Below are 26,794 nucleotides of genomic sequence, written 5' to 3' on the forward strand. Positions count from 1 at the left end.
TTCATGTTCGCACTGCCAGGGTATCAGGGATTAAGGTACAGTGCCAGGGCATGCTGCTCTGCCATGCTACCAACCAGCCATGGGCTCCAATGGCATCTGAGGTCCCGGAGTGGTCATCATGCCTGGTCTCCGGTGGTGGAGATCTGCCTGCCTCATGCTGCACGGTGGGACCGGGGGGCGGGGAGTGGAGAGAAGACCGGGAGCTGGGAAAATCCGGCTTGAAACTGATCAGGCATATTTAAATGCTGATTTACATATGCTAATCTGGTTCACTCCCAGCAAGGGCGTGAACCAGATGACATCAGCTGAAGCACGCCGGGGCATCGCATTCTGTTCGGCACCTGGTATGAACCCCATTTAATAGCTCTCCCGCTATTCTCCTGGCATAGCGGAATATGCGCTGGGCACAACGCGGCATAAACATCGCCCCCTTATATCTTCCAACTCACCTCTGAAAGATGTACTGATTGTGATCTTCACAGCTGCAGCTGAAGACTTCATAGAGATGTAATAATAATATCCCAAGGTAAAGTATGCTAAAGGGCGGCACGGTGGCACAGTGGTAGCATTGCTGCCTCACAGCGCCAGGGGCCCGGGTTCGATTCTGGCCTTCGGTGACTGTGCAGAGTTTGCACGTTCGCCACGTGTCAGCGTGGGTTTCCTCCAGGTGCTCCGGTTTCCTCCCACAGTCCAAAGGTGTGCAGGTTAGGTAGGGTTACCCGGATGAGCGGGGGAGTGGGCATGGTAGTGTGCTCTTTCAGTGGGTCGGTGCGGGCTCGATGGGCAGAATGACCTCCTTCTGCGTGTAGGGATTCTATAGATTGTACGGATTCAGCTGAATTCATTTTCCTCCTGCCCCACAAAAAACTGGATGTGCTATGCAAAAGGTTACCTGTAATTTCTTTCAACAGGGAATAGAAGTGATAAAGGCCGGAAATCATTTTGTCTTAAAAGATAATTTCACACGTGTACACGGCCTAAAGTGCTTGATAAATCCCTGGTGCAGACGTACAATGTAACCAAACCATTTCGTCCTTACTACCAAACTCGAGGGAAAGATTACGCATGGGTTTCAATTTAATGTTGTGAGATAATAGTTTCATGCTTGGGTTGCAACATGACTGCAAGGACGTGAACTGTGTTAATTCAGCCAGCTCCATTTTGCTTGCCAGTGTGGGATTGTCAATATTTAGCTCCCGGCGTACATGTCTCGAATCTTTCTGGAAATTTGCTTAAATACAAACTAAAACAATTCCCCCAAAGAGTCTAGTTCTGGAAAGGAAAAAACTAGGTTAGATTCTGCTTTCTTTCTATTAACTGTGGCTATTTACTCCCTTAATCTATAAACAGAATACAGTTGAAACACAACTCTTAAAATCCCAGCAGTGTTAAGGTATGGTTGAATTCAAGAGCTGCAGAATACAGTGCAGTTATCAGATAAAGAATTGCATTCGAGTCATGCCCACCTTCCCTAATTTTCCTTTCTCTATTTTGTCTCCTTTCCTGTTCCCCGAAGACTAGGGTGATTGATAGCCTAATTCAATGACTGTATTACAGCAGCCTCATCTTGGAATGTTTCCTTATCATTAACAGTTACCCTATGGTTAAATTCACAGCTCAGTGCTTGCTGCAGCCCCTGAGATTCAGAGGTCTGGCCTTTGGAAAATACTTAAAATAAAACTGAAATATTGACAGTGGCAAGCTCTTAGTTTCGTTCTAGTGTTTTAAAAAAAAATTATTTGACGTACAGTACCCTGGTCCCATGTAAGTCAATAATGTGACCAGCAGTTAGGACAACTAACTGGAATGTGCTGCCACATTAAACAGGAAAAAGCATGGCATGACGGTGAAGTACAGTATCTATATTTGATTTTTGTTTTATATGCTGACTAAAAGCAATGTTTATTCTCAAAGACGGATGGAGACAATGTGGTTCAAAGATTTAAATCGCTGCCCCATTTTTGAGACAGTCAGTAAATGCAAAACCTCCTGGAAAAACGGCAGGGACTCCCAAGTGTAAAATAATGCATCTCATAAACTTCTATTCTGTGGAAATGTCAAGCCACGGCTGTGGAGTACTTCAAAGCCAGTACTTGGCATTTTCCATTGTCTGCCCTGCTATCGTGAGGCAAACTTGAACACTGAAGGTTTGTGTTGGGCAGGCAACAACCAACGTCAGATCGATTATCACAGTTTAACACATACAGCACCTCCATTAACAGCAATAAGCTCATGGTGGGAGATGAGCCATGCTCAAATAACAAAATTTAAAAAATGTTTTGCTCCATTTTATTCACCCCAACCAGTTTAAAAAAATAAAATAACCAAAGTAGTTCATTAGAAGCAAATATAATAAAGTGCGAGGAGTCAGCATTTTAACAAAAATGAAAGCATGTAGATGATGATAATGGTTCTTCTGGCTCACAATACATATGATGAAGGCAATGTCTAACTGTGTGTTGTGTATCTAATATGCATGTTAAGTAAAAATGTGAAAGGACAGAAACATCAACTCTGCAACAGAGACTTCAAGTACTTTTCTTTTTAATCCTACAGTGACTCTTCCCTACTCACTTCACTGCAGTATTTCGCTTGTAAAAGAAATGGGCATTTCACACTCAATCTCCTCCATCTGTCGTGACGATGAGCTGTGGTGACCAGCAATGTTGATGGAGATAATATTACAGTTTGCTGCAAGGGCCTCCCAGTCTCTCCCCCCCCCCCCCCCCCCCCCCCCCCCCAGCCTTTCGGAAGAAACACTGTACAGTGATGAGGGCAATACTCACCAGACACACCACCAAATGTGGTTCGCCTGTCTCTACCAACAGCTGGCACTGGTGTACCGTCTGCGAGTACCCCTATCAGCCCAGAGACTGTATTGGTCGCTGTAACCCCATCTGCACCACCTGTGAGGGAAGGCAGCAGTTAATTAAATTCCAATCCACCGAAAGATACAGCACAATCCCAGTCAAACGTTAATAGCTAAAGAATAGGCTACAGCGACCATTTCAAAGTTAGTGATGCAGAAGGGCAATCAAAGCAAACCAAGGAAAAGGTGCATTTGTTTTTAAATTGACGTGCTTAAGCGATTTACAAGATTATGGAAGCCAGCCGCAGAAACGGATTGAGAACAACAATAATTCTCCGACGAGCATTTTGGATCCACGCGCACTCCGTCCCCGCTACAGCTCCTTACCTTCCTGAGCTGCCATCGCTATGTTTACAATGTTGGTGACGTTTGGGGTCAGCTTGGCAAAGAATGGAATCTTAACAGCTTGTCGTACCCAACGGCAGATGTTTCGAACCAGCTTTGGATCCTGTTCAAATGGGTCAGTTACAGAACTAGATGAGAAACTAATCTGATAAAGCTGTGCAGAGAGACTGGCACAGCTTAATGCTGCCAATCTGCCTGCGCTGCGTGCGACACTGAAGGCACTGTAACCATCTCATTATTTGATCCTCAGATCACAGCAGCAAACAGCAGAGCCGTAATAATATCATCTAATGCAATTACATTTTTCTTGTGTACAGAATAAGCCGAATGAATCAGCCTCCATTTATAATGGAATTTACAGCGATAATAGTACTACTTGCTGACTGTAGCTAATGCTGACTGGCACAGATCAGTTGCTTTGAATTATCTATTTAGATATTAAAGTCTTTTTTAAAATAATGACGTCTTTCATCTTTGTTCTCGTAACAAGGAAAAACACTAAATCGTCTCCTTTCTTCTCTTGCCAATTTTTTTTTCCTGTCTCTTGATAGCTTGGATTCTCTTCTTGGTTACAATTGCATGTACACTAATCACACTTTAAGTGCCATTTATTCATTTGTGAGCCTTTACAGTGAGTGCTCAACCACAGGAAGGGATGGAGCCAGGGTAGAAGAGCAACTCGGTTTAACCAATTCCCTTCTTCATTGGTTGCTCAGCTGGATCATGGCTGATTTAACTGAGTCACAGAACAGGCCTGAGGAGCTGAATGGCCTATTCCTGTTCTTATCTTCCACCTTGGATCACTGCAGGCGCTGCATTTACTGACCCACATTATGCTAAAGCTAATTGAAAATGGCCACCTGGTGAGGGAGGGCAACTGGGGAAGCGTGAGCATGGCGATGGTTCCAATGTGAAGCTAGGAACAGTGGACGCCCCCCCACCCCCATTGCTATGATCACATTAGTAGTAGCACTCTCTGCTACGCAGAGTTCTTGTTGCAATCAGTCGCAAAACAATGGCACTAAAGGAGCCTGCAGCAGGCATTAGGCATAAGCAATGGATGCCAATCCAGTTTCAGTGGGTACTTTTAACAACGACTTGGTGCCTTAACCAATATGGTGTGCAGGATATTTGAGGTGTGGACAAGGTGCGCGCATGTAGCATGCTGTATTGGGCCCAACTGGTTCTTTCGAGAAGTCCACTGGGGACCTCTACAGGATCTTTCAAGCTTCCATTAAATGCATCCAGGAGGTAACAAACATCCTTTTTGACAAGGCCCACAGCAACATTGGGTTCTAAAAGTTACAATTGGAATGCCTGGTCAGATCTGGCGGAGCACTGCAGTACACTCCATGAAGGGTCTCACAGATTATTGTTGTTTGCTGCGCGCTGCACAATTTGGCACTGTAAAGTGTTATGGGCCACGATTTAAAACTCCAATATATTGTGGAATCCACCTGACCGACAACCTTTGTGTTGAATTTGGCTAAGCTGAGCACAAGAGCCTGCCTTTCAGGTTTTAATCAACTGACTCCTTAGGCACTTTTAATCAAACAAAAACAAGCTTTATTTGAAGAATTTAGTTAACATTTGTATAAACACACACAGCAAGGCATTTTTTTATCAACTACAAGCATAAAGACCCCACACAGCTACAGTAATCTATGTATAACCCTTATTGAATTCCCCTTAACTGTTCCAATTCAACAACAAAATCCAAGTAAAACCAGAAACCCCTTTTCAAAGGTGTGGTCCAGCACACGGCATTCTTATTGGTATAGGACTTGTTATTGATACTCTGTACACCTTTTAAAAGAACAGATTTGATTTCCTTCCAGAAAGCAATTATCTCTTTTAAATTATCAAGCAGTCAGGAAACAGGTTTTAAAATGAAGACCTTTCTTTCAACCTGGGCAGTTCAAACCGGTCAAAAACTCAAAGCAAAAGTAAAAGCTCACAGAGCCACAGCCCAGCTCCACCCACACAATGACATCACTGAAGCAATGTGATAAGACAAAACTTATCCTGCAGACTTGGCATCATGTGCAGGCGGAGGATACCTGCGCTCCCAGTGGCTGTCAAGGTCATCGCAGCCCTGAATATTTACGCCTTGGGATCATTCCAGGGCTCGAGCGAGGACTGTGTGGTATCTCTCACCTGGACCAAGCCCAACAAGGTGCCCAGGCAGCAGGATTCTCCGCCATCGCCTGGATGCCCCAAGTCCAGGGGCTGATAGATAGCACGCATGTCGCCTTGGGCTCACCGGGCCATCTGGGAGTGCCTACATCAACAGAAAGGGGTTCCACTCCCTGAACATCCAGCTCATGTACGATCACCACCTTAAGATCATGCACGTCTGTGCACACTTCCCAGGGATTATACATGACAGGTACATCCTGGGGCAGTCAGATACCTCCAGCCTCTCCGAGGACCTTCCCAGGCTGGCCGGGGGACTAAGGGGTACCCACTTAGGACGTGGCTAGTGACGGCAGTACGGAGGATGGAGACGGATGCGAAGATCCGATGAAACAATGAGGCCCATGTGGCCACCCGCGCTGTCGTTGAGCTGCTCAAAATGTGGTTCTGATGCCTCAACTACTTTGGTGGTGCTTTGCAGTAACCCCCCCCCTGTATGCTCCCCGCTTTATGGTGATCTGCTGTGTCCTCCATAATCTGGCGCAGCGGCAGGGTGACGTGCTGGAGGTGGAGGATGAGGAACATGTTCCCACCTCCGAGGAGGAGGACGATGGTGGCAACAAGGATGAGCCGGACCAGCAGTACCTGGTGGATGATCTCAGGGTGGAACCGGAGGGGCAGCTGGAGGCTGGAGGACAGGCAGAAGCTGAGAGCGTCCAGCAAGCCCTGAGGGCCAGGGAGGCCCTCATCCTTGCCTGCTTCACATAGGATGTGGCCTGGTCCATCATCGCTACACCCTCCCCCCCCCCCCCCCCCCCACCATTTCCTACCCTCCAGGGTATGTGTCACATCACTCCAGGGTGCTGGGACTGTCAGCACAGTCCGCGGGTCGCTGTTGAGGGCAAGGGAGTAATGATAACCCACAGAGAGCTGAGCGCTGGTGCTCCTCAATCTATGCCATAGTCTGACCCCTGCCCGTCTGCTGAGTGCTCATTCACACCCATCACCTGCACGCGGTGTGTTGCGTGGTGGGGGGCGGGGGGAAGAGGGAGGAGTTCAGGTCCTCCTCTCCCCCCCTCCCCAGTGCCCTCTCAGTGATCCTCCTCGTGCTCAGCCTTCCTTGGTCGACTGTTGCGTGTAGCTGTATCCTCAGGATGCACATCGGAGGTGGAAGCAGCCAGCTGTTTACCACGTCCCGTGGTCTTCAATGCCCTTGGTGGTCATGCTCTGCGGGTTCTGTGGCCACAGGGCCCTGGCGCACTTGACGGGGACACATGCCCAACGGTGCCACACTGTTCCAGGTGCGGACCTCATTGTACCTTATTGGAAACTTGGTTACTGATGCATTATTTCCGACATGTGCTAAATCCTCTTCAAATATGTCTTGCCTTGATTAGTCAAAATTCTTGGGGTCGTCAGAGGAGCTGAATTCTGGGGAGCTTGTGGCCACAGCCACCACTCCATGGGACAGATTCGAGTTGGCACCCAGCGCTCACTCTGCCCGCTTGGTGCACTTAGGGCCGTGGCGTTCACCTCAGGAGGGGCAGCTGGAATGAGCCCGGTTGCCCCTGCGTCATCTGGCTCTGCCAGCCCTGGCGGCTTCCCAATGTCCACAACATAGTGTTGACATCCTCGCCGATGCTCGTCAGTGACTGGGACATGCTCTGCAGCGCCTCGGCAATGCCCACCTATGACTGGAACAAGCTCTCCAGCACCATGGCTGTGGTGAATTCATACTGTATTGTAATTCACACTGCATTGCCTTGCATTGTATTATGTCCTTGTGGGCTCTGTATGTGAGCGTTGCGCGGCTCTGCCCATCGGGGGAGATGAGGAGCTTGTACAGGGCTCTACCCATGGCTCCGCCCATGGCCCCTCCCACTACCGGAAGTACATTTTGCTGCAGCCGTAAGCCTGCTCTCAGTTTTTCTGGTCGCAGGCAGGCTCAGTTGTCAGACTATTAAAACCACAGTTTACTTCCAATGGTGTCTCTAGTGAATTGATGGTCACATCAATGGTTATTCCAATCTGAGACTGGAACATGTCCCGCAGCACCTCGTCAAGGTCTGCCTGGTACTGGATCATGTCTCCCAGTGAGTTAAACAACCTACTGAGGCCATCAGCCATGACCGTCACTGACTGCGCCATATGGTGCACACCTCCACTCATGCTGCTGACATCATGCACCAGGCTCTCCACTGCGATCGCCATCCCAGCAGTGTTGGCCTCGGTGCCACACATTGCGGGTGCTATTTCCTGCCCTGGTCGTCTCTGGGACTCCACCAAACAGCTATGGGCCTGCTGGAGTGTCACCGACGTCCCTCTCTGAATATCACTACCGCACATTAGCATCTGCATCAGCTCCGGGTAAACCTGTTCCAGAGGCTCAGATTCTGACTGGGACCCGGCTGGGTCCAGGGATCCAGCAGACCTCCGACTGCTGTCTCACTTGGGCATTCCTGCTTCCACCTGATGTGCATCAACAACTGTGTGGTATTCACCAGAATGTGCCCCCAAAGCCTGACCACCAAGGTGCGTGTATCTGTGCTGATGGAGGGTGGGGATGACCGCTGTGATGCATCTATACTGGCATCCTCAGAACTCTCCTCACAGGTATTCTCATGGGAGACCAGGGGGGGGGGGGGGGGGGGGGGGGGGGGGGGGTTGACCAACTCGGATGGCCGGCGCCTTTGCCTGGAGGTCCTACAGGAGACTGGACATGTGATCAGTGGGAGGGATAGCTCATTCTCTATGGCAATAACAACTCATGCGTGTCAATTGGGTTGGGCCCGATGGATCCTCACCTCTGCGCCAGCCTCCACAAAGGTGACCGCTCTGTCATCGGCCACCCATGTAACCTCCAGGGCCCATTCCTCACAGGTGGTGAGGAATCGCAGAATCTAGAATGCTCTATCCAGCAGGCCATTTTCTTGTTCCTGACAGCGAGCACTTTCACATTTGTCGATTTAAAGGAGTAACTTTGGTGATGGTGGGGCTGAATGCACTATTGATATCATCATGTGTAGCGTGATTATTACCAATGTCACGAGCAGTTTGCATTTTATCAAATGCTTTAGCTAGTATTTGACCATCATGCGCTTTTGGGCTCGGGTTGTAAGCCAGGTAAGCTGTGCTCTTCACTTCAATGACAAGGTTTCGGGTCAGGATGCATATCGGGTTAAAATGGGAGCCCCGGCTGTGTTGCCTTGCAGCGATTTTCCCGTCATTGGCCAGTTAATGGCCAAAGGGACATGTTTGCCTTCCAATTAAGGACAGCATACGGGCTCAGGAAGCTCCAGGGTAAGTAGGAAACCCTGGAGCATGGAAGGAGCTTCAGCTGCCGTCACAGGTCAGGGAAAGAGATTGCACCTTCATCTTGAAGCATCCTCTCAGAAATTTGACAAATTTGAATGTAAAATGGCCACAGTTGCCGGGCCAGGTAGGTAGCCCTCCCATCCTCGATCCCGCTTCTAGAAAAATGGCACTGGAGTGGGATGGTGACAGCAAACACACCCACTCACCTTCATTCTTGCCCCCACTAGCCTGTAAAAATCCTGCCCCATATCTACACAGTCAGCAATTACACCTACAGAATATTGTCCTTGCAGAGCAGGATCAATGTGGGTCCCACAAGCCCGCACTAAAATGCCAACTCAACATCGATCAGTTGCTATTTGAATTTGGGATCCAATAGCAAGGGCACAGTGAAAAAAAGCATCCCAACCTTAGAACCTTTGGCTGAACTAAGGTTGCCATTCCTCCAGGATTGACCGGCAGTCTCCAGGAATTGAAGATGAATCTTCAGGACACTGGTTTAAGTCATAGGTCAGAGGATTTACAGTGCAGAAGGAGGCCATTTGGCCCATCAAGTCTGCACCGGCCCTTGGAAAGAGCACCCTACCCAAGCCCACACCTCCACCCTATCCCTGTAACCCCACTTAACCTTTTTGGACACTAAGGGCAATTTAGCATGGCCAACCCACCTAATCTGCACATCTCTGTACTGTGGGAGGAAACCGGAGCATCCTGAAGGAAACGCACGCACACATGGGGAGAACGTGCAGACTCCGCACAGACAGTGACCCAAGCCGGGAATAGAACCTGGGACCCTGGAACTTTGAAGGAACTGTGCTAACCACTATGCTACCGTGCTGCCCCAGGTTTGTGCAGCTTTGCAGGAATATCTTCAGGATGTTAAAAAAAAACAATTTTCTTTGAACATTTCTCTTTACCAGATATGAAAAAAATGAAAACCGGTGAAAAAAGAACTGGTTGGCAGATAGTCACGCAGCATCCAATTGGGTAATAATAATTCCATATACCCCAAAAGGCAGAAGGAGGTCATTCAACCCAATGAGGCTGCACCGATCCTACCAGGAGTCCGCTGCCTCTGCCCTTTTCCCCGCCCTATCCCTGTAATCCGATCTAACCTGCACATCTTTTGAGTTGGCTAATGAGTCCTTTTGCTTTTGAATTCCATAGGAAAACCGTGAGTTGCAAGATTGGGTGGGTGCCCAGCCCATCACCCAGCCTCGGGATCACTCCCAATAGGTGGGCAGCTGGCCAGCTCAGCAGCGCACCCGCCACATGTCAATAATTAACAGTCAATTGGCTTGTTAACAAGAAAATATGGTTACCGTGGGCACTTGGTGCTAATTTTGTTTTAAAAAAAGGGCGGGATGGAAGGGTGTACTATCTTCAGACGGTGCCCTTTCAGCATTAGAGCGGGGCGGCCCTCCCCCACCTCCTCCTCCCTTTCCACTTGCCTGGTCTCCAAAGTGCACTGCTCCAACCCCCCCCCCCCCCCACCCCCCCCCCCCCCCCCCCCCTCACACACACACACTCCCCTTCCCCAGCCAAGCTGGCCAAACACAGCTTAATAACCTGTACTCGCTTGACTTCGGGATCCATTGGGCCTTCCCCTTGGGACTGGTTGCCGTTCCTGCAGGTTTTTTGTCAATTCATTTACGGGATGTGGGCGTCGCTGATTCGGCCAGCATTTAGTGACCATCCCTAGTTTCCGTTGAAAAGGTGGTGCTGAGTTGCCTTTTGAACCATTGAAGTCCTTGAAGTGTAGTTACACCCATTGTGCTGTCAGGGATGGAGTTCCAGGATTTTGCCCCAGTGACAGTGAAGGAACGGTGATATATTTCCAAGTCAGGGTGGTGAGTGACTTGGAGGGGAACCTCCAGGTGGTGGGGTTTCCAGGTATCTGTTGCACTTGTCCTTCTTGATGGTAGTGGTCATGGGTTTGGAAGATGCTGTCAAAGGAACCTTGGCGAGTTACTGCAGTGCATCTTGTAGATGGTACACACAACTGCCATTATTTGTCAGTGATGAAGGGTTTGAATGTTTGTGGAAGGGGGAGGAATCAAGCGGGCTGCTTTGTCCTGGATGGTGTTGAGCCTCTTGCGTGTTGTTGGAGCTGCACTCATCCAGGCACGTGGAGAGTATTCCATTACACTCCTGGCTTGTGTCCTGTCGTGCCACTAATGAGCTCTGGATGCTGCCAGGACAGCTGGAGCTGCCACCAATACAAAGGTGGGACTCAGTGAAGGGCAGATGTCCCAATGTTCAGCCAATTTTATCTGCCCACTGCAGGGTGGGTTGCCAACTTTACTTCCAGGGGAAGGAGTCCACTCCCCAACCCCAACACATAAAATGTAGCCTATGGTGTCCTGCATAACATAAATAGGAAGCCATCCCCAGGATTAGGGAACTCCATGGACAAAGAAAGACATTTCTGCTCTGCTATACTTTGGAATGTGGGACCATACAGGCAGAATTAAAACTGGCAACAGTGAATGAAAAAACAAGGTAATTTATTATGACATATATATTTTTGTTGTATGCACTTGCCAAAAAAAACATACAAAAAAACATTCTAATCCCAACTGGATATGAATCAGACGGTGTAACAAAGCATTCAAAATGGTATGCAACCATTCTTTTAAATCCTAAACAAAATCCCCCCCTGATCCTGCTGCTCACTTCAATTCAAGCTGGTGTGACTTCAGTTTGCCAACATGCAGGTGCAGAATGTTAAGTGAAACAGGTTTATCTACCCAATGCTTCAATGCATCAATTGCCCACACAATATGCATTATACTGATCAATATGTGCATGATGCTGCTGTACCATTTTACGTGGTGTGTGAAGGATGGTGCAATGTTTTGAACAGTCGTTTGTTTCCAAAACTTTTTTAAAAGTTGGAAACATTGCCTGCTAATTTCTGATATACTCAAAAAAAAAAGTGGGGACAAATATCCACCATGGCAATCGAGCAGTTAAATTGTTCTACATTGAATGGGTAATGAGAAAAAGGATTTGTTTTAAACAAGCTATCAATGTCGAAGTATCTACATGCACTGTTTAAAGAAATATTTTAGTTCTGAGTATCTTATGGTTTTATGTACACAAGAAGTAAACGTCTTTACTGAAAAGAAGAATAAGCTTTGCTATAAATATTTGGGTGACATACTCCAAGAACCCAAAGTCCCCATCAACAGCACGCAAAAGTTTTGCCACATTAGGGAATATCCCCTCCTACTCTGGGTGACAAAATCAAAATTAACCATCACCTGGTCAAATCAAGCTCAGCTTGTGGTAGGCTCACTCACCGACTGTGGAGAGACCATGGTATTTGTCTCGGAGCAGAGATCAAGGCCTTCCAGACAGTGACTCTTACATTACTACCATAGGGTGTGAGGCTCAGACAACACACCAGCATCACATTAGGCAACTGGAAGCATTCCAACTTTGCTGTCTGAGATCTATTTGCAACATCAAGTGACAGGACAAAATCGGCAACGCCGGAGGTTCTCGCAAAGGGCTCTGCGTACCTGGCATCGAGGACATGCTCACCAGAGCTCAGCTTCGCTGGGTGAGTCATGTGGTTCACATGGAAGATTCACACATACCAGCTGAGCGTGGGAGCCCGCACCACAGGACATACCAAACTTACATATAAAGACAATCTGAAAGCCAACCTCAGAGCTTGCAAGCTGAAACCTAGTACACGGGGGAAGAAAGACAAACCTTGGACAAACGCAGAAGACTCTGTCACCAAACAATTTCAACATTTGATGAGAATAAAGTTGAATGCCTGCAGGACAATAATGGCGGCACAAAGCCAATACCTCCATTCTCTCTCCCGGTCCCCACTCCACAACTCTTCATACGACTTCCGATGCAGTATTTGCAATTGGTTCTGCAAACTGAAATTTGGCCTATCACACATGAAGCATCAACCGAGACTGTAAACTTTTTCTTTTTTGCTGAACTCTCTGTTCGTAGGACCTGACAGAGCATCCCTGCTCAGTGCTCGGGCCAGCAAACTCCTGAACCTGGTTCAGCGAGTCCACACCATGTCATCCTCACAGGCCTCCTGATGAAAACGTCCAGGCTGAAATTGATGACATCATCACGCAGTACCACAGCGTGTTCGACGGAATGGGCACGCTCCCATACCGATACAAAATCCTGCTCAAACCAAATGCCACCCCTGTAATTCACGCACCACGTCAGATGCCGGCACCCCTCAAGGACCGCCTCAAGCAGCAATTACAGGATCTCCAGGACCAGGGCATCATATCAAAGGTCAAAGAACCCACGGACTGGGTCAGCTCCATGGTCTGCGTCAAGAAGCCGTCAGGGGAGCTTCGGATCTGCATCGCCCCCAAGGATCTAAACCTCAACATCATGCGGGAGCATTACCCGATACCAAAACGTGAAGAGTTGACCAGCGAGATGGCTCATGCCAAATTCTTCATGAAGCTGGATGCCTCCAAGGGATTCTGGCAAATACAGCTGGATGCATCCAGTCGCAAGCTGTGCACATTCAATACCCCATTCAGTCGCTACTGCTACAACCGGATGCCTTTTGGCATCATCTCTGCTTCAGAGGTATTTCAGCGCATCATGGAACAGATGATGGAGGGTATCGAGGGTGCGCGAGTGTATGTTGACGATGTCATAATCTGGTCCACAACTCCCCAAGAACACATCGCTCGCCTCAAGCAGGTATTCCACTGAATCCATGAGCATGGTCTCCAACTCAACAGGGCCAAGTGCTCGTTTGGTCAATCAGAAATCAAATTCCTTGGTGACCACACCTCGCAGCAAGGCGTGTGGCCAGATGCTGACAAGGTTTCGGCGATCAATGCCATGAAGACCCCAGAGGACAAGAAGGAAGTCCTCCGCTTTCTAGGGATGGTCAACTTCCTCGGGAAGTTCATTCCCAACATGGTGTCCCACACCACAGCCCTCCGCCATCTCATCAAAAAGTCGATGGAATTCCAGTGGCTGCCCGCTCATGAAAAAGAATGGCGTGAGCTGAGGGCAAAACTCACCACAGCCCCGGTTCTGGCGTTCTTCGACCCAACCAAGGAGGCCAAAATATCCACTGACGCGAGCCAGGACGGTATTGGGGCAGTGCTCCTCCAACGGGATGAGTCCTCGCCCTGGACTCCAGTTGCGTATGCCTCCAGAGCCATGACGCCCACTGAGCAACGGTACGCTCAGATTGAGAAGGAATGCCTGGGCCTCCTAACGGGAATCAACAAGTTTCACGACTGTGTATGGCCTCCCAAAATTCACAGTAGAGAGGGACCACAGACCATTAGTCCACATAATCCAGAGGGATTTAAATGACATGACGCCTCGGTTACAGCGAATCCTTCTCAAGCTACGCCGCTATGACTTTGAATTTGTCTACACGCCAGACAAAGAACTCATTGTTGCAGATGCCCTTTCCAGGTCTATTACCACACCGTGTGAACAAATTGACTTTGTCTGGCAAATAGACGTGCAGGTGCAATTGTGTGCCTCCAACCTTCCGGCCTCTGATGAGAGGGTTATCCAAATTTGTGAGGGAAACGGCCAAGGATCCTCTGCTACAGCATTTGATGCAGCACCTTACAAATGGCTGGCAGAAGGGACAGTGTCCCCAGTTTTACAACGTCAAGGATGACCTGACGGTGGTGGACGGCATCCTCATGAAGCTCGACAGGATCGTGATTCCTCAGAGCATGCGAGCTATGGTGCTCGGCCAACTCCATGAGGGTAACCTGGGGGTCGAGAAATGTCGACGCAGAGCTCGGGAGGCAGTCTATTGGACGGGCTTCAGCCAGGATGTTGCCAACATGGTCCTCAACTTCCCCACATGTCAGAAATTTCAGCCAGCTCAACCCAAAGAAAATTTGCAGCAACATGAGATAGTGACCTTCCCATGGTTCAAAGTCGGTGTCGAGCTTTTCCACACCAAGGGGCGTGACTATGTCCTCCTGGTTGACTACTTCTCCAGTTACCCAGAAGTGGTCACACTGTCCGACCTCACGTCGAAGGCAGTGATTAATGCCTGCAAAGAAACGTTCACCAGGCATGGGATACCACTCACGGTGATGAGTGACAACGGTCCCTGTTTTTACAGCCAGGAATGGTCTGATTTTTCACGGTTATACAACTTCCGTCACGTAACCTCCAGCCCCCACTACTCGCAGTCAAACGGGAAGGCCAAAAAAGGGGTCCATATCGTCAAGAGATTGCTGTGCAAGGCTGCAGACTCAGGCTCTGACTTCAGCCTGGCCCTGCTGGCATACAGAGCAACCCCACTGTCCACTGGGTTGTCTCCAGCGCAGATGCTCATGAATCGCACTCTGCGAACCACGGTTCCAGCCATCCATGTTCCAGACCTTGACCACCTCACGGTCGTACAAAAGATGCAACAGTCTCGGGCCCAACTGAAATCAGCATACAACGCTCATGCCACGGATCTCCCAGAGCTGGTCCCAACTGATCGTGTTCATGTACAGTTGCCTGACGGCGGCTGGTCAGCCACAGCTGTGGTGGTCAAGCAAGTGGCCCCGAGATCGTTCCTCGTCCGCATGGCTGATGGCTCCTTTCTACGACGCAACAGACGGGCACTGCGCAGACTTCCACGCCCGCCACCTGACCGCGATGCCCCGCCACACACAATGCTTCCTCCAGACGTGCCCGACCATGAGGCCACCGATCTACCAGCAATCCTGCCGACCCCTGCGACCACCACATTGGCAGTGGTCCCGCCTATCCAAGTGCAGGCGGCCCCTGATCCATCCTTGCGGCGATCAACCAGAATTCGTCGCCCGCCACAGAGACTAAACTTATAGACTCAACTTTTGCACAATTTTGTTACCTCATCGTTTTGACCTCTGTAAATATCGTTTTACCGTTTCATCTGCCCTATATCTGCACTAACGACACCTTCCTATGTATATAAGTTAATTTTAGCGCATTCTGTATATAGTCACGCACATATACACATCCACACGCACCTTAATATTTATTATCTAAAAAAAGGGGGGGAGATGTCATAAGATACATCTATTGGGGGCTGTTTAGCACAGGGCTAAATCGCTGGCTTTGAAAGCAGACCAAGCAGGCCAGCAGCACGGTTCGATTCCCGTAACAGCCTCCCCGAACAGGTGCCGGAATGTGGCGACTAGGGGCTATTCACAGTAACTTCATTTGAAGCCTACTCGTGACAGTAAGCGATTTTCATTTCAATTTTTAATTTTATGTATATAACGGAGTGCAGACAGGCAGTGATTGACACACAGGATGACCAGTAAGCACACAAAACAGAACAGCCAATGACCAGACAGGACACTACCACTATGAAGCCAGAGGGCACCAAGTCTCCCCCGCTCTCTCTGGACCCAGCCACTGAGACAGTGAGAGGTCGTGAGCTAGCCAGTGCAAACACCATGTGGTAGCTCGTAAGTCTGGTCAGGCTAGTACTAGGTCTCCAGTCAAGTCAGCATAGTGTCAACCCACATTTGAACATGTATCGTGTTGCATCTTATCAAGTGTTGGAGGTCTGTCTCTCGCAACACTGCATCAAGTGCAGTCCACATCGACTCAGCCTGCCCAACACATCACTCTCATCTGTCAAAGCGACGGGAGAATCCATCAAACATTTGCGTTCATACAAATGAAACTGATGTGTTCAGAACATTTTGGCAGCCATTTTAAAGTTTCTTTTTAATCTTATTTTTCTACCCGTGACATGGTCTAATATTATATCGGTAAAACGTTAATTCTGCAAGCCAGCGTTTGCAATGGCAAATCGCACCAGAAGAACTTTTCAGTCCTATCGCATTAATACATTTAAAATTACTTTTAAAAACAGAAACTCAGACCTGTCATCTTAAATTTTAAATCATGCATTGTACACTCCCATTATTCTAAATATGTATATTTCTACAGAAAAATCTGCTTCCCTTAATATTAAAATGTAGATTAGATAAATCCACATGAAATTAGCATTTCATTCATAATGGCTAAAAGTGAATTACTCCAAGGATAAGCTGTGAAAAATCATAATGAACCAAACAGCTGGCACTAAATACTTCTTCCAAATGCTCGTTTACTAATAAATTAGCTGTTTGACAGAACTTAAGACTCAAAGACAATTCTACCTATTTTCTAAGTAACTAAAACATCCAGACGTTTCTTTTCAAATGAGTCTGTCAACAATTAAGGCAGTAATCGTCAACTGCCGAGAGACACCGAGGATTTTGTCATATTTATATAACCTAATAATATTTGGATAGGACCTCTCGTGTTGAAACATCTCGAAAACGCTCAGTGGAATGAATTCCGTTTCTTTTATAGTGTGCCTGCTGTTGCCGTGCCAGCAAATCCACCATTAATCATTCCACAAACACAATAGGAATCTTTGGAATGCTCTTGTATCAGAACCAGAGACAATAAATGGTACAATTTGACCGAAGTGTAGCTGACGTTAGATCGGGACTGCCAATATAAATATTAATTAACCCTAAGAATTCCATGGAGAAGTTTACTCATTTAGCTCGTGGCATGCTGAGGGAGCCGCTGCAGGGTTAACACAGCACCAGCAGCATTTAGACATTGATTCTCGGCCAATGGAAGCCCTTTTTAAATAAGAAACGAACTGATGAGCACCGAGCCGTGCAGTGTGCTATTTACCTCGACCCCTCTTGTCCTTGCAAGCTACCACTCCTGCCCTGCTCCACCCCCTCAACCCCTTCCCTTCCTCTCCAAAGCTCTTTGTTTTGAAAATAATTTTTATTGGAATTTTTTACAGAAAATATAACAACAAGTATAGCAAAAAGCAGTAATATGCAACTAACAGCCCCATAACACCCACAATTCCCCCCATACCGTAACATCACATGTATCACATTCCCCCACCCCCCCCCCCCCCAAACAAGAGAACTTAACCATAAATTAAAATGAGATAAATCAAATTTAAATAAAATAAGCCAACATAATCAACGTCCCCCCCCCACCCCCCCCCGGGTTGCTGCTGCTACTGTCCCAGTACCCTATCGTTGAGCCAGAAAGTCGAGGAAAGGTTGCCACCGTTTAAAGAACCCTTGCACCGATCCTCTCAGGGCGAATTTAACCTTCTCAAGCTTAATGAAGCCCGCCATGTCATTGATCCAGGTCTCCACGCTTGGGGGCCTCGCGTCCTTCCACTGTAGCAAAATCCTTTGCCGGGCTACTAGGGACGCAAAGGCCAGCACACCGGCCTCTTTCGCCTCCTGCACTCCCGGCTCTACCCCAACCCCAAAGATCGCGAGTCCCCATCCTGGCTTGACCCTGGATCCCACCACCCTTGACATCGTCCTCGCCACCTCCTTCCAGAACTCCTCCAATGCCGGGCATGCCCAGTACATATGGGCATGGTTCGCTGGACTCCCCGAGCACCTGGCACACCTATCTTCACCCCCAAAGAACCTATTCATCCTCGTCCCAGTCATGTGGGCCCTATGCAGCACCTTGAATTGGATGAGGCTAAGCCGCGCACACGAGGAGGAAGAATTTACCCTCTCCAGGGCATCAGCCGCGTCCCGTCTTCGATCTGTTCCCCCAGTTCCCCCTCCCACTTCGTTTTCAGCTCCTCTACTGATGCCTCTTCCACCTCCTGCATAAGCTTGTAGATATCGGATATCTTCCCCTCCCCGACCCAGACCCCCGAGAGCACCCTGTCACTCACCCCCTTCGCGGGGAGCGCAGGGAATCCCTCCACCTGCCGTCTAGCAAATGCCTTTACCTGCAGATATCTAAACATGTTTCCCGGCGGGAGCCCAAATTTCTCCTCCAACTCCCCCAGGCTCGCAAACCTTCCGTCGATAAACAGGTCCCTCAGCTGTCTAATGCCCGCTCTATACCATCCCCGAAATCCCCCATCCATGTTCCCCGGGACGAACCTATGGTTCCCCCTTAACGGAGCCTCCATCGAGCCCCCCACTTCTCCCCTATGTCGCCTCCACTGCCCCCAAATCTTGAGGGTAGCCGCCACCACCGGACTCGTGGTATACCTCGTGGGAGGGAGCGGCCACGGCGCCGTTACCAGGGCCCCCAGGCTTGTATCCCCACAGGACGCTCTCTCCATCCGTTTCCATGCTGCCCCCTCCCCCTCCATCACCCACTTACGCACCATCGACACGTTGGCCGCCCAGTAGTACCCCGAGAGGTTGGGCAACGCCAGCCCCCCCATCCCTACTCCGCTCCAAGAAGACCCTCTTCACCCTTGGGGTGCCATGCGGCCAAACAAATCCCATGATGCTGCTGGTCACCCTTTTAAAAAAGGCCCTAGGGATAAAGATGGGCAAGCACTGGAAGAGGAACAAGAACCTCGGGAGAACCGTCATTTTGACGGATTGCACTCTGCCCGCCAGCGATAGCGGCACCATGTCCCACCTTTTAAATTCCTCCTCCATCTGTTCCACTAGTCTGGTGAAGTTAAGCTTATGAAGAGCCCCCCAACTCCTGGCCACCTGCACCCCCAGGTACCTGAAACGCTTCACTGCCCTCCTGAAGGGGAGCCTCCCAATTCCCTCCTCCTGATCTCCCGGGTGCACTACAAATACCTCGCTCTTTCCTAAGTTCAGCTTATAGCCCGAGAAGCCCCCAAATTCCGCTAACAGTTCCATCACCCCCGGCATTCCCCCCTCTGGGTCCGCCACATATAACAGCAGGTCATCCGCATACAGCGATACCCGGTGCTCTCCCCCCCCCCCCCCCCCCCCCCCCGCATCAGACCCCTCCACTTCCCTGACTCCCTCAACGCCATGGCCAGCGGTTCAATCGCCAGTGCAAAGAGCAGGGGGCAGGGGGGGGTGCAAAGAGCAGGGGGGCCTCTCCAAAGCTCTTGAATGTGCTGCCATCTCCCGTGTCCACCTTTCCCAGAGCATGTTGTTTGAATTTCTCCAACTGGGATTTCACTTCCAACCGCAGCACTGTCATGGATGAGGTCCCAAGCGACAGAGGCCTGGGTAAACTATCCCCTTCCATCTTTTGGGTGAGGCCTTCAACCGAAGCATTATCTGCCTTCTCAGCTGAATGTCACAGCTCCCGTTGCACTATTGCGAAGGAGAGCAAGGGAACTATGCCCAGTGACTAACCCAATGTTCATCGCAAAAACAGGCTTTCTCGTTATTATTGTCTTGTTCCTTGTGGATCTTGCTGTGCACACTTTGACGACTACATTTTCTACATCACAACAGTGATTACAATTCAAAAGTGCTTCATTGGATGTAAGGTTCTTTGGGACATCTTCTGGTCATGAAAAGTGGTATAGAAATGCAAAGTCTTTCTTTTACTTCCCCACCCTTCTTGACCTGTCATCGCCCAGGAGGATGGGACTGCCCACTTCTCATTCTATTGTCTATCCCATCATTGCCAAAGAAACATCTGCATCTCTTACAACTCCCACACATGTCCCTTTGGAGTTCCACCCCCCCCCCCAAGGAGTGATCTGGGTCTCCTATTTCTCATCTACATACGGCTCCTTGGGAACACACGTCAGGTTTAACACATACACTGAAAGTACCCAGCTCTACCTTGGCACCATCTCTCTTGATCCCTCTATGACAGTGATGGACCACCTAGGCTAGTGAGTGGGTCGTATGAGTGGCCTCTGCCATAACCCCCTGAGACCCACGGGAATTACCCGATTAATCTCCCCATGAGCCTCGTGGAGTACGAGCTCCCCAGCTGAGGGGTGCAGGCTAATTCATTGCCATAAAAGTCGGCCCAGGTAGGAGCCAAGCTCCAGACAGAGGTAATGAGGAGAGATTATAAAAAAAACAGTTTATAAAATAAAAAATTAGGGTTTAAAAACCAAACTAAAAAAAAAATTAAATAAAATAGAGATGGAGGGTCAGGTGATGTGCTGTTCCTGCATGATGTGGGAGCTGGTGGGCCCTGTTGAGTTTCCCAGTCAGCACGTCTGTAGTAAGTGTTGGCTGCTTGAGGAACTCTGGCTCAGAGTTGATAAGCTGGAGTCTGAGATTCAGACGCTGCAACACATCCGGGAAGGGGAAGCGGCACCTGGACACTGTCCCAGGGGGCAGTCTTAGAATAACTAACCAAAATTCAGCCAGCGGTCAGGGACAGGAGGGTGTGGCTGTGAGAGAGGCAGGTAGAGGAATCCAGGAGGTAGGGTTGCAGGCGCCTCAGCCTTTAGCCCTGTCCAACAGGTTTGAGATTCTTGCTATCTGTGTGGACGGGAATGGAGACTGCAGGGAGGATGAGCAAACTGACCATGCTACAGGGAGCCATTCAAGTGGGGGGAGAGAAAACCGGGGATAGTATAGTTAGGGTCATTGACACTGTTCTCTGTGACCAGGATCGGGAATCCCGAAGGTTGTGTTGCCTGCCTGGTGCTTGGGTCCTTCAGGCGCCGTCAGGGAGGAGGAAGCGCTGGAGGTCTGTCATCAAGACAATGATGGCGGTTTCCAGTTCTTCCAAATCTCCCCTCCTGATTCCAGCGCATCTCACGGGCAGCGGGCAGAACAGGGTGGTGCAGCAACGCCTGTTGCACTGGTAAGTCGGCCGGGGCCCTCCGGCTCCAGGTCCTCCAGAGGACATCCACCAAATACGTCAAAGGCCACAGGGTAGAGAAAACGGAAGGCTGCCTCCACCTCTGATGTGCATCCTGGGGACACACCTGGATGTAGCAATAGACCACGAAAGATCAAGAAGAGTGAGGATCGCTAAGTGGGCACCCGGGGGGGGTCACAATCTGTAGCTCGAAGGAATGGAAATGTCACATGTTCACAATCAAAACATCTAAAACCTGATACATGTGCAGTCCCTGTCATGTTAATCTTCACAGCCGACATGCCTGCATCCCCACCCCCTGTTGCTTTTCGCTCCCCTCTACCCCCGCCCCCCGAGGCACAGTTGTCCAAAATCAAACAATCCCGATGTAGACCCCATTCAAAAGATGGGTGTGAGCACGCAGCCAGCAGAAAGACAGGAGTCTGGCTTCAGCAGAAAGTGAGGGACACCAGAGCTTTCCTCACAGCAAGTTATCATCACTCTCCTGCCTTGTATTGTGACCCTTTGACAGTGCTGACACAGGCCCATGTTACACAGATCCTTGGAAGGTGGAGCATGGTGGTCGAATGAGGGAAATATGGGGGAATGGAGAGGGAGAGCTGGGAGTGCGAGAAATGTGGGGGAGGGGGAAGGAAAGAAATGGGAGGAGGAGGTTTGGGGAGAGGGGATTGGGAAAGGCGGGATTGGGGGGATGAGGGAAATGGGAGGGAGGAAGGAATGGAGGAGGGGAGGGAAGAATGGAGCAGGGGAGAAGGAGGGAAATCGGGGGGGGGCGGCGCTCAACGCTGTAATTTCCTCCCTCAACCCCTTCACCTCTCTATCTTTCTCTCCTCTCCGTCAGGAGGCTTCTTAAAAACTATCACTTGGACCAAACCTTTGCTCATCTGTTTCATTTCCTTATATGGCTCAGTATCAAATTTTGTTTGATAACATTCCTGTGAAGTGCCTCGGAAGCCTTGCTGCGTTAAAAGCGCTGTGCAAATGCAAGTTGTTGCTGCTTTACGTCGAGGATTTGGTGTCAAAACTAACCTAGGTGGATGGGATGCGCGTGTGCTATTTTCCCTCGGTGTATGGGTTCCATGTGAAACGAATTGGTTAGCCTCAATCCACTTTCCAGTGGGCATTGTGTGTCTCTAATTCTGAATTAATTAGCAATTTCCATCAGAGAGCTTGGGGAATTTTTAGTGTGGGTTACAAAACAGCCTCACACTAGCTCACTAAGGATATGGCTGCAGAACGCTTTTTGACGCATTTAACCGCAACATATCTGAACTGGGAGTTTTTCGTGCTCATACAACACTTTTATCACAGAACATGAGGAGCACTGATCATCTGATCCTGAATGCCCAGTGTGCTTGACTCATTCCCCCATATTATCAATGAGAACTGTCTGCAATGCTCCCAGGTTGCTGAATACATCACAACGTGGCTGTCCAACATAGAGGGCACTTGAGGTGTTGGAAATAAGTGATGAAAGGGATGTCCCAATTTAAAAAAGTATTTTCTTGCAAACCCTGCTGTGACTGCTCCTGAGCCACGTAACTCGTTCGGATGCTCCTGCCTTTCATTGAACTTGTGCTCTACAGACAGCCTGAATCGTGGTGCATGAAGATTTGACTGTGTCTCCAAATCATCATTAGTGATAAGCACAAGCTGACAGAAAAAATAGGCAAGTCAGCTGACTGTGTGCTATTGGGTAAAGTCAGTTCATTCCTGCACAGGCATGTGGAGCTCTGTAATTGCGCTGACTCTTGTGAGCTCATATTATTGATCCCAGAGAGAGTCGCTGCTGATTGGGGCCGAGAGAAGAATCGCCGAACAAAAGTTTGAACCGGTATGGGCGAAAAACACAAGAGAAGTGGCAAAAAAAGGTTTCCATATCTGGAGGCATCATTAGTTAGTGAACAGTCTTGTGCCCAATGGAGATTAAGAGCGCAATTTAACGAAAGAACACGAGTCCCATTGTGGGTGGGTTTAACAGGATGTTTCCTGATGCTTGTAGTGCTGGATGGGACTCGGTTATTTATTTGGGCCTTGATAGGGAATGCCTAGCCAAGGCCGCACTTACCTTCATTTCCTGCACAGAGCGCCTCAGTGCAGAAGGAAATCGGGGGACCATTTTTAAATGGTTCCCAGATCACTCAATGCCCCCAACCTGACACCCGGACACCCCCCCATGGACATCCTAATGTACCTCTTGGGGATCCTCGAGCTCCCCCGCACCCCACCTCATAAGAGCAAGGCACGGATCCCCGGTATGGGCAAAATGCCACCTTGCACTGCCAGCCTGGCAACCTGGCAGTGTCCCTGCCAGCCTGCCAGTGCCACCTAGGCACTCTGGCAGTGCCAAGCTGGCACCCAAGGTTCGCAGGTGACATAAGCAGTGCCAGGGTGCTACCCTGCCCAGATGCCAACTACCTGGGTGAGCCTCCAGTTGCCTGGGAAGGAGACCCCCCCCCACCCCAACCCCCCCTCCCACCCACCCACAAGTGTCATTCTGCCCGGTTCGTGGAGACCACTGGTAAACGGCAATTGGCTGGGGTCTCCTCGGTGAGGGGATTCGATTCTGGGCGCTGGTTAGATCCAGTGAGTCCATATTCAAGCATGCCTAACCGCATGCTTAAATATTCAAATTTAGGTGCCGCACATCATGGGCAGGTTCCAGATCGCGACATCTTGCGCCTCTCGCGAAATTCATCGGTCGGACCATGTCCCCAGTCGGGTGAGGCTGTTAGATTTCGCCCAAAGTGTTTTGTACGGAAGAATAGGCCCAAAGGTAAATTTGAGGCCTCCTGCCTGCTGACCATGTGGCTATTGCGGTCTTCCTCACTTGAGTCACGTGGACGATGCTGTTATACACAAAATCGTGGTCTGAGGCCATTCCGAACAGGATAGAGGGGGACATTCACTGCAAACACACTGCCCAGTATCAGCTGTTCTGCAGTTGAGGAAAAGCCCAACAGGTCAGCCAGACTTTGTTTTTGTGGGACCAAGAAGAAAGCAGAATGAGAGCTAATGCCAAAGTGGATCCCTCCCCCTCCCAAAATCTGTTCTCCCGGCCTACCTGCTTGCTCACAGGCCGGCTAGGGCACCTGAAGCAACAGTGGCTCAGGGCTTTCCCAGGGCACTCATTTTCTGCTCGCAGCTCACTGATCCTAAGTTAATAAGGCCTGCATCACCCACTCCGCCACTCCCTCCCCCGCCCAGTCCTGCCAAATGGAGTGGATCTCCTTTCTGACTTTGGGGAGCTAGCAAGCGCATTAGCTGAGAAGCTCCTTGAGACAAAAGTCTACCAGCAAGTATCTTGGAGGCTCCATTAGCAGTAGAGATGTGAAAGCTTACTTCAGGCAGAAATAGTGAGGCCTGAACAGTCAATATATGAAGGACGGAGATTGAAACCATTAAAGGCAGCTGTTCTTTAGATTTTCCAGTGACATTTGAAGAGCAGGGATGAAGTTGAAATGCTGAGATTCGCACCACGAGAGGATTCAGCACAGGGCTGAAGGAAGCTGATAAATAAACAATGGGATTATCGGAAAATAAAAGGCGATGGGATGGGATGTGATTACGGGAGGGCATTGACAGGAAAAACTAGTTTCTGCCTTCAGATGGCACATGGAATAGATTATTGCTGGCAGTTATCATTCATCTAAATACATTCAAATAGACCCAAAAGGTTAATAAAAGGGCTCTTTTATTTTAACGATGCTTAGTATTTGTTCTTAAATTCAAAACTAGGAATAAAGCTAGTTCCTAGTGTAGCACATGACAAAACTAAATATTACACTTCATTAATCTTAACGAGCATTTTTCTCCAGCATCCTGATAAATCAAATGCTGAACATTGCGAAAGCACCCGAAATGTCTGTAGCACAGTGGTTAGCACTGTTGCTTCACAGCGCCAGGGTCACAGGTTCGATTCCTGGCTTGGGTCACTATCTGTGCGGAGTCTGCACGTTCTCCCTGTGACTGCATGGGTTTCCTCCGGGTGCTCTGGTTTCCTCCCACAAATCCCAGAAAACATGCTGTTCGGTAATTTTGGACATTCTGAATTCTCCCTCTGTGTACCCAGACAGGCGCCGGAATGTGGCGATTGGGGGATTTTCACAGTAACTTCATTGCACTGTTAATATAAGCCTACTTGTGACACTAATAAAGATTATTATTATTATATAATTGTCTGTTCATGTGTACTTTGTGTGTTTTAAGTGGCCTTGACCAGCCAAGCATAGAGTAACAAGAAAGTATGCAGTGAATAGTCGGGCGCGATCATACACCTCATTGTGCCTGACACGGTGACACGACAAGGCCATTAAATCTTGCGAGAGGCCATACTAAATTGCCCCTTAGTGTCCAAAAGGTTAGGTTGGGTTGTGGGATAAGGTGAAGGCGTGGACTTAGCTTGTCTGCTCTTTCCAAGGCCCGGTGCAGACTCGATGGGCCAAACTCAAAATTTAAAAAAAAAAGAATGGCCTCCTTCTGCACTGTCAGTTCCACGATTCTCTCACAAGATTTAATACGATCGGGATGCCTCACTGGGCGGAATCCAGATTTGCCTATTTAAGTGAGCTGTTAGCTTCACTTACATATGTCTGCACCAGAGTCACCCAAGTCCCGGATCAGCGGCAGTGTACTCCCCTGGTTCCCCCTATGCCACCGAGGAAAGTTTGGCACTGTCAGCCTGGCACTGCTATCTGGGTGCCCTGGCAGTGCCACCTTGGCTCTGCCAGGGTGCCCAGGTAGCACTGGCAGGGTGCCAGGCGGATGTCTGAGTGGCAGGTTGCCCATGCCCTCATGAGGTAGGGTGAGGGGGGTGAGGGGGGGGGCTCAAGGCCCCCTAAACGGTAAGTTTGGAGGGGGGTCTGGAGGCCGTGGTGGGGGGTGGTAGAGAGATTGTGGCAGCATTTAAAAATGGCAGTGCTCATCAGTGCAGGAAATGATGGTAAGCGCAGCCTCGGCAGGGTATTTCCCACAGAGGCCCTCAAAAAAACCAAAGTCTCATTTGATTGGGGGGTGTTGTAGGCTGCGGGAAACATCCCATTATTCGTACCCAAAATGGCGATGCTTTTCTCGCTGAATTGCTCTCCGTATATCTAATCTTACCCCTCAGAAGGATTGTTTTTAAAAAAAACAAATGAGGATGGCACGGTGGCACAGTGGTTAACACTGCTGCCTCACAGCGCCAGAGACCGGGTTCAATTCTAGTCACTGTCTTTGTGGAGTTTGCACGTTCTCTCCGTATCTGCATAGGTTTCCTCCCACAGTCCAAAGATACACAGGTTAGGTGGATTCACCATGATCAATTGCCCCATAGTGTCCAGGGATGTGCAGAGTAGGTTACGGGGATAGGATGAGGTGGATCGGTGAGTGGACATGTGCAGAGTGTTCTTTCGAAGGGTTGTTGCAGGCTAGATGGGCCGAATGGCCTCTGTCTGTACTGCAAGGATTCCATGATTCTATATAAAAGAATAATTAGGCCAGAATGTGGGGCATTGCTCGTGACCTTGTCAAACTCATGCAGTCAAGAAGCGTTCCCTTCTTTCGATGCCAATAGTAGTTATTGTGTCA

At 49.3% G+C, this 26,794-nt stretch overlaps 1 protein-coding gene across 3 annotated transcripts in view; it reads right to left on the reverse strand.

The window, feature by feature from the left end:
• The window catches only part of LOC119964436 (dihydropyrimidine dehydrogenase [NADP(+)]-like), a 918,190-nt gene that overhangs the window by 189,201 nt on the left and 702,195 nt on the right, over positions 1 to 26,794 (reverse strand). For all 3 annotated transcript variants that reach the window (XM_038793913.1, XM_038793914.1, XM_038793915.1), the window contains 2 exons: positions 3,197 to 3,317; positions 2,787 to 2,906 (listed from right to left, as the gene is read on the reverse strand). In XM_038793913.1, coding sequence (XP_038649841.1) covers positions 2,787 to 2,906; positions 3,197 to 3,317 — 241 coding nt within the window. The remainder of the gene's footprint in view (positions 1 to 2,786; positions 2,907 to 3,196; positions 3,318 to 26,794) is intronic.

This window comes from Scyliorhinus canicula, chromosome 4 (genome assembly GCF_902713615.1).
Source record: "Scyliorhinus canicula chromosome 4, sScyCan1.1, whole genome shotgun sequence".
NCBI classification, from domain to species: Eukaryota; Metazoa; Chordata; class Chondrichthyes; order Carcharhiniformes; family Scyliorhinidae; genus Scyliorhinus; species Scyliorhinus canicula.